This window comes from Gymnodraco acuticeps, unplaced genomic scaffold, assembly GCF_902827175.1.
Source record: "Gymnodraco acuticeps unplaced genomic scaffold, fGymAcu1.1, whole genome shotgun sequence".
In the NCBI taxonomy this organism is placed as follows: domain Eukaryota; kingdom Metazoa; phylum Chordata; class Actinopteri; order Perciformes; family Bathydraconidae; genus Gymnodraco; species Gymnodraco acuticeps.
Window position 1 is genome coordinate 6755696 of NW_022990042.1, and position 14058 is coordinate 6769753.

Here is a 14058-nt window from a genome sequence, read left to right on the forward strand (position 1 = left end):
CTTTATAGTGCGTTGACTACAGACGTCACAATTGGGTGGCCTTTCTTATCAAATCAAAATACTGGCTCTAACACAGATGATGGTCAGATTGGTGTAATATCCATCCATCAATCCATCCATTGTCGACCGCTTATCCTGAGTGTGGTCGCGGAGGAAGCACTTCCAGCAGAGGGCCCTAAACTTCCCTTTCCCAGGCCACATCAACCAGCTCTGACTGGGGGATTCCAAGGCGCTCCCAGGCCAGCGTGGAGATATAATCCCTCCACCCGGTCCTACATTATTCAACTCAAAGAAAATATTCCTTGCTTGTTACATTCTTACAGCAAAGGTAATCCTTTCCATCGTGGAAATATCATAAATAATGTTAATCTTTAACCATTTTCTAGTAATGGTTTTCCTGCTAGCAGCACTCTGGATCCGAAAATAAATATTCGTCATCAGAGTAAAGATTTCCTCATGGTAAACCACCCCAATATAAATGTATTGAATCTGAAACATTGTGTGCTAAACTCCTTGAACAGCAGTGAGTTTATGGCGTTCATTTTTACAAGCAGTGCGTATATTTTAAATGTGCTGGAACATAACTGTTTTATTTATTTGTTGCCAAGTACCTGCAGGCTGTTATAGTAGTATGTAAATGTGAATAGGAGAGGGACCATTGGGCTGCATGCTTAGTAGTGCCCTTGAATGATTACTGTCTGCTATTAAGGCCCTGTCACACTGTCCCGAAATTGACACCCGATGGACACACGAATATGGAATTGTGAATTTCGTACGAAGATGGCCCCGAACCACACACAAAGGCAACATTTACATTACATTTAAGACATACAACTGCAATGAAAGTACCAAAAACAATTATGTTACAGTACTATGATACTGTACTGATATCTTCAGACTTTGTTCTTTACTTTATCCGTCGTTATATGTAGAAAATATTACGTTTTCTCTGTAATGTTGTTTCCATAACAACAACAACTTCCTGTCAACTGTCCTTCAAAATAATATATTATATCCTTTTTAGTTTCACAGAACACAAATTGGGTTATTTACATCATATATTTACATGATTTTGTTGTGCAATAAAACAACCCGATGGACACACGATAAAGGAAATGTTCAAATTCGGCTGTGATCGTAGCAACATCGGGCCATTCGTGAGGGCATCTAAAGCCATCATATGACCGCCGGTGGAGTTTCTCAGGCTCCGGCAGCAACTTCGTGAGCGGTGGCAAAATCTTTGGCATGCCAAAAAATTGCCGAAGGATCTTGCGAAGGTTCATTTTCGTGTTGAATTCGTGCGTCAATTGTGCCCTTCGTAAAGCCATCGTGAGGGCATCTTGTTATCATCGGTGCCATCGGGCATTCGCCCCGATCAGAGTGAGGGTGAATGCACCGATGATAACACGAAGATGACACGATTTGACAAGATGCCCTCACGAGTGCCTTACGAAGTTGCCGCTCACGAAGTTGCTGCCGGAGCCTGAGAAACTCCACCGGCGGTCATACGATGGCTTAGATGCCCTCACGAATGGCCCGATGTTGCTACGATCACAGCCGAATTTGAACATTTCCTTTATCGTGTGTCCATCGGGTGTCAATTTCGGGACAGTGTGACAGGGCCTTTAGGCAAATGCATAAGGGATTATGTCACCCCGTAACACCATGTCACCAAAAAGCAAGACAAGAAGCGATTGCAAAGAAGATTTTCTGACTAATAATGGCCCGTTTAACCCCGCTCTGCTCCCTCCCTCCCTCGCACTGAGCTCTAGTTTGCCAACAATGCAGAAACAATGCAGAAACAAGAACTGAATGGTCACCAAGAGGCAGCTCAAACATGTCCGACTTTCATTGCAGTGTCCGCCATCAACCAGCAGGCCGCTTTAATTATCCGTCTCTGCCATCCATTCCCCCCTGCCTGTGAAGTGTAAATACCTCTTGTGTAATTTACCCTGAAGATCCCATTTACTAATTACCCCTACTAATCCTCCCCCCCCCCACCACCCCCAACTTGCTGAAACCAACTCCCGCTGCAGGTCTCCCCCTGTTACACTATGGATTCTCTGTCGGCTTTCTATGGGGAGATCGAACTCTAATTAAGATTGTTAATGAAGATTTAATTTTCCACTTGAAATGAGCCAGTGAACTCTGAGAGCGTCCCGAGCGGAACGCACGAGCCGGGAAGCGCCAGAGAAGAGGAGGGAGAAAGAGCAGACGGAAAATAGGAACAGAGCCAGTTAAAAAAGGGAATACGCTCGGACAGGTGGTGTTAAAAGTTAACTGTAACTTCGGGGCGGGAAGTTGTAACATCCACAAAGTTGAATTACTGAGGAAATTCACCTTTCTGGGGTTTTCAATCTGCTTTTAAAGCTTATATGTACTTAAAATGCAAAGATGCACAGGCCCAGGCGCAGACACACAAGCACTCACACTGTGCTGAATAGCCAGAGGGATTCTGTGTCAGTAAGGTTCAAACAGAATGAGGAATCTCCATCTTCTTGAATTCACATACACCAACTCTTATGTCCTGTGATGCAATCCTAAAGCATATCGAGTGTGAGTATAGCTCTCCAGTACAGTGTAATTCCCTGGTGTATAGTCTTAACACAGTTCATTTTTATCTCCAGCCCCGCCATTATAATATGATCAATTATGCATGCTGTAATTATTGACAATGCCATGACAGCAGCAACTCACCTCTGTAGGGTGCTGCAATGCAGTGTTGATGCTTAAGGCAGAGGGATAAACATACATATTGGAGTCTTACATCGATAATAATGTTTTATCAGTTTCATGACGGGAGGTTAACGCCAGCTAAAGCTCCGTTTTGCCTCCAACTGACTACGTATCCTCTTTAGATACATGCTGCTTCCGTAGGGGGGCATGCCAGCTTCATGAATCTCATAATTATGGGAAAGCACGGACACACAAGAGATGGCAAGGCGTTTTTCCTTGGCGCTCAGCAGAACCAGCTCTAACCCAATCACAAATAGGATTTTATGTAATGAAACAGACTTGCATATTAACTGCTAATATGGTTCCCTCTATCCCTTCCCTCTCCCTCTGTTTCTCTCCCTCTCCTGACTTGAGGCGGGTATTATCATTGTAATCAAGCGCAGACCCAGCTAACACGATCATTCTCTAAACCATCATGTAGAAATAATCCCCTCCTTCATATTTGATTATTGTAATAAATCTTTTTAACCAGCTATTCAGTCACACAGCAATGGCCCACATGTCCCCGATCCATCATTCAGCCAGGACGAAGGCTGCAGAATAAAAGGAGAGCTGCAAAGGTTGGTAAAGTGGCCTTGTGTTATTTGGTCACAGCTGTCAGGTGTACTCTATTCACTGGTGCTCTTGAGTTCAAAATGCCCTTTTCTTCCTTTTTTGTTCGCGGTGAATAAACAGAATACTCCCCTCGTCCATCTGAAAGCCTGATTGCTTTGCTGAACTCACAGTCTGTCCTTCTATTACTGACCTCACATCCCCCCGACAGGTTGGATCAGACCAGACAAGGTGTTCTTTCTTTCTGCAATCAGACACACACATACAGACACTCTGAGTGGCTCGGAAATTTCAAGGGGCCAATTTGAGGAGGCACACCCACCTACCCACAACAAGATATGCTCACAAGTTGTGCACACATTTGTATGCATTGTACAGAACATCCGTCCATCGCTCTCTGTCTCTTTCTCTTGCAAACAGACACACACACTCTGTACTTTTATCTTTATGAGGACCCTCTTTGACATAATGTATTCCCTAAACCCTTATCCTCACATTAAACATCACAACTAAAGGTCTAAACCCAACCCAGCTATTACTCTTACCTAAACGTAATTCTAGCCTGCACTTTAACATTAAGTCTTAACCTTCAAACCGGCCTTAAAGGTGGGGTAGGTTCGAGATACACTTTGTGTTATATTCCATGGAATGCTCTTAACATCCTGATAGCAATGAATATCTGAAGTGCTTTGACAAAAAATCCATTAAAAAATGTCATCTGCGGAAGCCGTGGCGCTGTAAAAAGTACATCCAATCCGTTTAGCCGGCCCGGCTAAACGGATTGGATTGCCGCTCTGTCTGTCAGCCTTCCATCTCGTGCACGCACAAATGTATCTCGTGCCCTCATTGGGCGTGCCGTCATTGGGCGTGCATTGCAGCAGTACATCAATGACTCGCCAGCAACAGGCGGCCACTTTCACCAGTCTGCTGACGTCATGTGCGCGTTCATGTGTGTTGGAGGAGGTGCTCTGTAAGGAAGTCTGAAGGAAGGGGCGGATTCTTTTCGGCTGTGTACTTTCAAATGTTAGTGCACTCGAGCCGGTTTCTGAAACTTACCTACCCCACCTTTAAGAAGTGAAGACACTCCTCACATTCCAAAAATGTCCTCACTCATTGATTAAAAACTTGTATTGGTCCTCATTGTGTGAAAAATACGAGAATACACACAAACACACTACATTGTAATTCTATTTTTGTGAGGACCCTTGTTGACTTAATATATTCCCTACACCCTTATACTCACATTTACCTTCATAATTAACCCTCACCCCAACCCGAAAGCTTACCCTCACCTAAACCTTATTCTGGCCTTAACGTGAAGTCTTAACCCTCAAACTGGCCTTTGAAGAAGTGTGGACACACACGTTGGTAAAACTTATTTTGGTCCTCACATTGTTACAAGTTAACAAATGCACAAACACTAACATACACACACACACACACACACACACACACACACACACACACACACACACACACACCACACACACACAACACACACACACACACACACACACACACACACACACACACACACACACACACCACACACACACACACACCACACCACACACACTAGCAGCAGAAGTCAGATTACTTAGAAACTCAGAAGACTGCAGGAGAAAGCACAGAAGGGGTCTGACTCATCTCTTTGAAATAGTTCCTTTTTTATTCAAATTTACAAAAAGAAAAAGTACAACAGAAATAAATACACTTTGTTCAGCACGAAATTGTGGAATTGTATCAACATCGTGCAAGAGCAATGAAGTCACCCGGGGGGCACAGAACCAATAGGGTCTACTTGTTTGGGGTTAATATATTTATACTTATCTTAACCTGCACCCTTAAGCTATATTTCAACTTCTAAAAGCTAAGATATCTACTCGCATCTTTCTTTTCTGCTAGTGACATCAGTATTCTCAGTATCAAGAAGGTTTTTGTTTTGGACAGAGTGCTTGACAAATGGCCTGACAAGACCAATGTCGTCAGCCAGTGTGGGTTGAAGCTAGTTGAAAGAGTAAACAAAAGAGTTTTGGAGTGCTGCAAAGACTGCAGGCTTGTTTTGTGTTTAAAACAACTGATTCAACTAATCAAGCTTTTGATTGAACACATTTACTGGGCTCACAAGGTGGTATAATCAGCTGCGTCAAGTGGTTTAGTCAGCGCAGCACTTCAGAACTCAGAAATAAGCCAAATCAGGAGAATCATCACTTGGATTTTGACCAATCAGCCAGAGTAGAGCTTTGAATTAGACCAATCACCAGAGATGAAACACCTGGAACAAATCAAAGGCTCTAGAATACACCATATGATTGGAAGGCCAGAAAGGCCAGTTATGATAAACAATGCTAATTTATTTTGCTATTGGCGGCCCGTGAATTGGCAAAAACGTTTATAAAACTTAGGATAGCTTAATTGTGTCGTGAGAGACAGCTACTCAGAAAGTTGGCACATTCCACATAAAAGCTAAGGAAAACATTGTCAAAATGATGCATCTACAAAGCAACACATTAGTGGGCTTACCAACTATACTCATTCTCATAACAAATTGTTCCCAAGTTTTTTGGCAGTCATTTTAGGTGTACAAGTGAAATCATCATAAGAGACATCAATGTTATCCCTCTATTGGATATCCTTTGACAGTTCTCCCCAATAGAATAATGGTTACATCATAATTCTGGTGTATTACAACTTGACAAGTCAGTATTTTAGAATCCAGATATACAGGTTTTTGAGCAAGACACATGAAATGACCTGGTGTAAATGGGGTCAAAATGATTGTTATAATTTCTCTCTTTTTATTCTCTCAAATGTCTAGGAAAAAATGGTCCCAATGGTTCTTATTTCTTATCTATTCTATATCAGATTTAAACCCGGACATACATAGGTCAGGAAACGTTGATATCTTTTGTTAACAGACATTTTTTGTAATAACTTGATCGCTCCATGTTATCTTCAGAATACCTTTGACTGGCCTGAAATTCCAGTGCCAAGCTCTAAATATTGGAAAAATATATTAAAGTAAGACCCAAGTTGTAATAAACCGGAATTTTCCTAACGTTGGCACTGAGTATGCTGATGTAAGTGAATTTCCATTTGGATTGTTGTTACAAAGCTGATGAAACATAATGGTAGCTTTCAGGTATCTAGTTAAGCTCTATTACTTAATAACCAAGAACACCCCAAGGTTCTGCACCCCCCACTCTTATACGGTCATTGTGCGTTATTTTTTACAATGGTCCTGGTTACATCCATTTGCAACCGTGGCACTGTATGGACAAGTCTGTGGCTCAGCTAAAGGGTATAGAGTTGTGTTTGGGTTTTGATTAAGCCCAAGTAAAGCCTGACTTCCTGATTGATTAACTAAATGTTGACAGAAGACGACAAGATTATGGGCAGACCAAACTGGTGGCATGTGGGTGGCTTTACAGTGAAGCAAATGGTAACATTTCGGTAATGGCACCCCAAAAGCTTCCACATTCTGGTTAGGGTGTGAGGACGAAATTCCCTAGGACTCCTACAAATCTGAGTCTAAGGTCATTATTTTACAAAATTAGACTTGATCAAAGCAGAATGCTGGTTCTTGAGTTGCATTGCCTGAAATGCAGGAAAGATTTCATTTGATAGACATTATTAAAAATCATATTCTCAAAGGTACAGTTTATTATATTTAATGAGATAAGTAACCATCTTTAAATCTTTAATCTGTGTCTCTCAGGCAGTGCAGCACTGACGGAGCATATTCGAAATTCAATTTTATTGTATCACTTTGGCTGAATAATAATTCAGATTTTGGGGGAAATATACTGAATTTCTGTTGTATGCCCATTAGGGGTATTTTTCCTCACCACATGAAGTTTTTCCTCCCACTGGGATCCTCGATAGCAGAAGCTTCATGTTACCAATATTTTGCACAACAAATCTCTGCTGGAGGCCACATGTATTATTGAATGCCTGGCTTGTCCATCTCAGATGAGCGCTACCACAAAACAACCCTGCTCACTTATTACACAGGTGGAGAATACATGGTGTTGTTTTCAGTCCAAGAGGCTGTTGAATCCATTTGAGTAAATCCATTTCTAATCTACAGTACATACAGATAGTACCAACAGTACTCCATTTGGATTTTTTCACTTATTTTATATACTCTCTTTTAGGAATAATATTCAGTGGTATTTACATTTGAAATGTTTTTACATACAGTTATTTTTTTTTTTAATTGACATCTTATAAAACAAATGTAATCTTTGACATGATTAATCTATTATTAAACATCACATGGTATAAAAGTGCATTCCAGCTGAAAACTCCAGCTCATTTGCATCCTGACCTTTAAACAACAACGAAAAGCCTATTTTCACGAGAGTCTCTGCAGTGTTATAATATGAATATCTTTCATTGGGGAAGTGTTCAGAATGGATTTGATTGCCTCTTTAGGTTTTCATGCATACTGTCCTAAAGACGTGTAGAGTGAGACTAGAGTGGGTGATAACAAATAGGAGACTTTCTTCCATAAAAACATTTAAGAGATGAATAATAGGGTGTTCATTACTTTGTAAAGTAGATGGAATTCTAGTGGATGTGTTTTTTTTAGTACAATCAAAGCCTTATCATCATTTATTTTGTGTCTTGTGTGTTTGTGTGTGCATCTTTGTAAACATACCAACACTCGACTACAAAAAGCTGCAGGGATGACAGGGGTAGGGGTTGTGGGGATCACATCCCTAACGCATTTAAATCTTTCACAATGTCTGTGTTCCTTGTGGGCTGAGAGGAGGGGGAATCTTTTGCAGGATTTAAATGATTTATCATTTTCATTTGGAATGAAGTAGTGAGCTGAATAATTCACTTTTCTGCCACTGCAGATGGAAATATAAAGTAACAATTTCTGTACAATCTTCTCACTTTCCCCCATCATTTCTCTCTCAACACATCCGTAGACTTTATATTCAAATACATATTTCATTCGGTGTGTTATCCTAGTTTATCAACTCGCTTTGTATTTGTTCACTCTTGCACATTGTCCCGAAAACTAATGTTGCAGCTAGCGTATCATCAGTCATCAGTCCCATCTTGAAATCGTCCCTGGGTTTCATGATTCCTCCTTCTTTGTTAAATATGCACCCATAGAAGTGCGATTTGCAAACATACCCATATCCTCTCACAGACTATTCCACACACAAAGCGCAAACACTTCTTGTTTCCTGCTGCTTGATCATTCCGTATACGTGAGAGTTGAATTAAATCGAGTCTTGGATGTTTGGGTTGTTTTTCTTTGTCCAAAGCATTTAACAAATAGTTGCTGCCCCGAGCCGAAGCAGTCTCTGCATTGTCTCAGTATCTGTGCTCAACCATATCAGCGTTTCAACACTTATTGCTTTAAATTACATCAATCACTCCCTCCCCTGCCCTCGCACTCTCCTCCCTTCCTAGGCTCATTTCTCTCTGTCTCTTTTGATTACTTTGCCTCTTCATCTTTCTCTCCTTTAACTTCTCTTCACATTACTCTAGCTCTGGTTGCCTTTTCATCATCCCCCCATCCCCTCCCTCTCTCTCTTACCCCCTTTGCCCCTTATTTGTTTCGTTTCTATCGTTTCCTCAGTCTTTTCCCTTTTCTCCAGCCTGCTCCCCTTCCTCTTTCTTCTCCGGCTCATCTCTCTTTTCCTTCTCCGTTTTGGCACCGACTTCATCTGTTTCCTCTTTTTCTTTCTCCCTGTCTGTAAAGAGTTGAGCTAATTTATGGAACTGGGGTCCCCATTCCTCCAGCCCGGCCCCCCACTCTTCCTTCTCCGCATCCTTCTCTCCTTCGCTCTCCAGGGAGCTGAGGGACCCGGCCCGGGACCCTGTGCCCTCCAGGCCGTACACCTGCACAGAGTCGTACGGTGGCTGCGACGGGTCAAAAGTGACCTGGGCGAGACGCAGGCGTAGGAACTCGCCCACCCTCAGTGCTAGGGAGGGACCCCCCGGCCCCGGAGCTCCTCGGGCAGCATCCATTCCCGGAACCCAGCCGGACCCGAAGCCCATCACCCCTCCGTATGCTCCCCGAGGCTGCCCATGGAAGGGGAAAATCTGGGGGGTTATATCCCTTCTTCCTAAAACATACCCCCCTAAACCCATCCGATCACGCCAGTCCCCGATCATCCCAGCAGCTTCTGGGTAAACGGATGATATCCCTCCGCCATCCCTGTCCTGCCTCGCCACCACAAAGTTGCTCCCCATTTCTAGTCCTCCTCTCCCCAAGCTGCCGGGATAGTCCCTGTGTCCGTTCACCTCCCCCTGGAGGACAGTGGCGTAGTTCCGCGCACTCGCAGGATGCTGTCCATCTGGGTTTGTTCGCCCACTTCCATTTCCATTTCCCCCTCCTCCGCTGGAGTCATATTCAGCATGACCGGAACCCATGCGTTTCGGGGACAAGCCCCCTCGGGAGGCCCTGCGTCCCGAGAGGGGGAGGGTAGACGAGTCGCAGACCCAGCCTCCTGCGGCGTGACCCTGGCCCACCATGGAGCCAGATCTGGTCATGACGAGGTGATGCTCCCTGGGTAATGTCTCCGACTGCACCTGGAGGGAACGTAGGCGAGCACGAGTGGTTTCAGTTCGGGGTTGGGGTAGAGTGTGGTACTGTTAGGTTTGGTTGAGATAAAATGGGATGAATTTGGGATAAAGTAATGAAAAGACGAGGGACAAACATAAGGGAAGCAGGGGAAACATATGATGACAAAAAAACATGAATGGGAGACAGAAGAAGAGAGTGGAAGAAAGGCAGAGTTGGAAGAAGCCATAGATATTAATTGAACACTAGAATGAGCTAACACTACACTGTGAAGGGGAGATGGAGAGGGAAGTGATCGAGAGATAAAATATTGGAGAAATTAAAAAAGGAAGGGCCAGACAGACTTTACATGGCCTAATAAATAAAACAAAACCAAGAAAAAGATAATGAACAGCAAGATATAAATGTGCTGACATGTTTGAATCATTATCATCCTCCAGCATTATACAGCATTAGACTTTCTGCCATTGTAGGACTGTGGCGTAGTGATGAAGAATATGATAGCGTTGCAATCACTTTAATAATAAAGCATATCAGTATGGTCGCAAACGTAATTATTATTTTACACTTGCTTAATTACTTTCAAACTCACCCATTTAATAATTGAGCCATTCATTCATCTTTAATGCATTTTTCCCATGCAGCAATCTATCATTAATAAAGTCAATCATTCATTTTAATTCATTTTAGGCGCAACGTCTATCACATTTTTGCCCTCGCTGAAACATCCATCCATCTATGCATTTACCCATCTATCAATCCATCCATCTGAACCAATCCATCCAAAATCATCCACCCAACCACCCAACCATCTTTTTATGCATAGGTCCATCCATCCATTCATCCATCCAAACCCATCCATCTATCAATCCATTCATCTATCCTTCTACCCACCCAACCACCCTTTTATCCATCTGTCCATCCGTCCATCCATCCAAACCCATCTGTCAATCGCCTATTAACTTTTCTCTACAAAATAAATGTGAGGCATTATTACTTCTGCTTTATATGTTCGCCTGTAAAAGCCAGAAGGCCATTGTACGCTTGTCATAGCATATTTGGGGTCAAATTAGATTGAATTATGCTCCCATATTGTGCATTTGGTGTAAAATAGGTCAGATTGTTTCTTACCCAGTCCACATCTTGACTGCCGTTCACTTTGTCCTCACTGCTCCCCTCGGTGCAGTTGCTCGCAGTTCCAGTCCCTCCACCTCTCTCGCGACTGTCATTGGTCCTCGGCGTCCCTCCATCCGACGTGCTAACCCCGCTTTGGGGTCCAGTTCCGTCACGGCTTCCCGTTCGACTCCCCGTTCGGCTGCCCGTGCTGAGTTCTGTTGGAGTGATGTACACCGCCCCGGAATCCATGGTCCCCACCATAGCCCCCTGGTTTTGGATGACCAGAGAGTGGTCTGGCTGGCCCCCAGGGTAGCGGTATCCTAGCTCGGCAAGGGCCGGTTCAAATGTTCCACCTGGTGTGCGGCGGAGAACGGGTAACGTGTGGCTGCTGTAACACAGGCGGCCATAGAGAGGTCCTCCGGGTCCTGAGTAGTTGTGTTCAACGCCCGGATTCTGAGCCCAGCTATAGGTGCGAGCTTTTTCTTGATTATGATGGGCATAACGTCTGTAAGACACAAGGAAAAATATATTTCATTCAACTTTGGTAAATCGAGTCAGATTTTGTGGGATCTTTTCCTATCTGACAGTGAACAATATTGCATTATATCCACATGTTAGGGTATTTCTGTTCAGCCAAATGCAAGTGATCAGAGTTACTTTCTCACACTTAACAAGAGCTTGTCTCAGAAGACGCTGCTACAGCCATGACAACTGGAATAGAAATGTATGTGGAAATGTGTTGAAGAGTCTCTGTATTTTACAGAGGCAATGCAACAGAACCATAAAGTACAGCTTCATAGTTCCCATAAAGTTTAACTAACCTCTGCTTTGCGACACACAGTAAAAGATACATTAAAAACTTCACAAAGGTATTGGTTATTGCATGGATATTGCATTGGATTGCAAATAGATCCAAAGGGGTTTTCATGTTGTTTTGTCCACCTCCATAAATTGCGAGAAGCAATTTTCGATCAACTAAATGCAGCCTTTGAGCTTGTTTATGGCCTCTCTATACATGGCTTGCATGAATTCATCTGAGCTAATTATTAGTCCAAAGGCAATCACAATGTTTCACTGAAACATCAAAGTGGGTGCAAACAACTCTCTGATGTAGGAGACCATAAACGGGCTTTAACAAATGAGCACAACAAAGTGGTCTCCAAGGACTGAAGAGCTTGATAGCCTTCTGTCTCAGCAGTTTGATCGGTGACTGATTATGATCAGGGAATAAAGACTTGATCAGTTACTTAAGAGGTTCAATTAAGTGTTGGACCGAGATGAAAGCTTTTACTCTGAAGGGCTAAATTGGATTCCTCCCTCCACTTCCTTTTAGCAGATAACATGAGGCCAGCCATGTGTGTTTGAGGCAATTAAACAACATATAAAAGAGTTATATATATATATATGTGCATGTGTAAACAAACCCTCCCATACACACACATTAAAGGTTTCCTATCATGCTTTTTTTAGGCATATATTATGGGTCTCAGATATATAAAAAAATAAAAACATGTCTTTGATGGGTTTTGCTCAAAATACCTAACAGATCATGCATTCTAGCCATGCCTCATACGCCTCCATTTCAGCCCTGTTAGAGAAACGCTGATTTTGGGTTCTTAGCTTTAAAAAAAAGAAAAGCTAATGGCTGCTCAGAATTCTACCGAGAGATTCTCAGCTAAGGCGGTGTATACACGAGAACGAAACGGGTTGTATCTACTACTTTTCTCTCGTGTATAGCCCGTTCGTTCACACAAGGCCGTAACGGAACCGCGGAAACGATAACGGGTCCCAAGGTGGATAGATCTGCAAACGGAACGCTTTGGGGGGCCAAACGGCTCCGTGTGTACGTCCTACACGATCATTTCCTGATAACGATGAAGCCATAGCCCCGCCTCTGCTGCTCACTGCTGTAGCATGGTCAGTAGCTACTGTCTGTAGCATGGTCAGTAGCTACTGCTAGTGCTACTGCTACTGACCATTCTACAGATGTTAGTGCAAAATCTACAGCTCCTCTACCACAACCATCAGCAACTTGTGGACATGGAGAATTTCATGAACTACATGTTGCTAAATCTACCGCGGGACATAAACAGAAGGGCAACCATGCTCGGGGGGCTTCTTCGCTGCTTTTGGTGTATTTTGTGGCAGAAGTACAGCGCTACTTACAGGCCCGGCATATTTACTACAGCGTTTCCAGAGGTCTCGTGTGAACGGACACGTTAAATGAGCCGAATGTGTGTGAACGGAATACTTTTTTGATAACGAATTCGGTCCGTTTGGGCTCCCGTGTAAATGGGGTCTAAATGCTGCCGTGATTAAACGCCATCATGTTCCAAAACCACATCAAGGATTATTTCTGAAACAGTATGGAGCTCAAATGCTTTATCTCTTGCGGGTTTACCACAAGGTGAGTTCCTTTTTTTATTTCCTGCTTTTTTTACACATACTCTCTCCAGTACAGTTTAGCTCTGAGTGTTAGCGATGCTTGCTAATGTAAACAAAGTCCATATTACTTCAAAAACGTTGCGCATTGTTTCTGATAGCGACGTTTCTGACTTTCCGATATTGCGTCATATCGGACGCAAATCTTGATCAGCTCCGTTGTAGCCCCGTTTTTAGAGATGTGGGTACGGAGGAAAAAAGAGAGGGTTTTCTTTTCTGACACTTTGTGAGTTCCCTGGCACCGGGCACACATATTTATGTATAAAAGACATCAAAAAGTGCATTTTGCATAGTAGGACACCTTTAACACTCAGTTATGCCTACTCACACATTCCTGCTGTCCAGTGTGCGATAGCCACGAGAGCGCGAGCTGTGCGGGGCGCTCTGAAGTGCGGCGATGTCGAAAGCGGCCGTGTCGGCCTCGCCCCCGCCCTCGTCGTCATACGTGATGATGTTCTCACGTACGTCGTCCTCCTCCAGCGGCGACAGGGAGTCACGTTTCTGCCGGCGCAGAGACAGCGACAGGCCACTCACCGCTGCAGAGGGGCGGCGGGGGGAATAGAGGATATTGAGGCATGGGAGAGAAATTGGAAAGAGAATGATTAACAAGGTGGGAGGGGACATAAATCACAGGGGAAATAAAGGGAAGGAGGAACAGGAGG

At 43.5% G+C, this 14058-nt stretch overlaps 1 protein-coding gene across 3 annotated transcripts in view; it reads right to left on the reverse strand.

Annotated features, from left to right (window-relative positions):
* Positions 1–4938: 4938 nt before the first annotated feature.
* The window catches only part of LOC117545475, a 186147-nt gene continuing 177027 nt past the window's right edge, over positions 4939–14058 (reverse strand). For 2 of the 3 annotated variants that reach the window (XM_034215259.1, XM_034215260.1), the window contains exons 12-14: positions 13725–13932; positions 10970–11459; positions 4939–9906 (exon numbers count right to left, since the gene is read on the reverse strand). In XM_034215259.1, the coding sequence (XP_034071150.1) occupies positions 8887–9906; positions 10970–11459; positions 13725–13932 (1718 nt within the window). In that variant the 3' untranslated portion in view covers positions 4939–8886. The remainder of the gene's footprint in view (positions 9907–10969; positions 11460–13724; positions 13933–14058) is intronic. The other variant, XM_034215261.1, reaches the window with a different exon arrangement.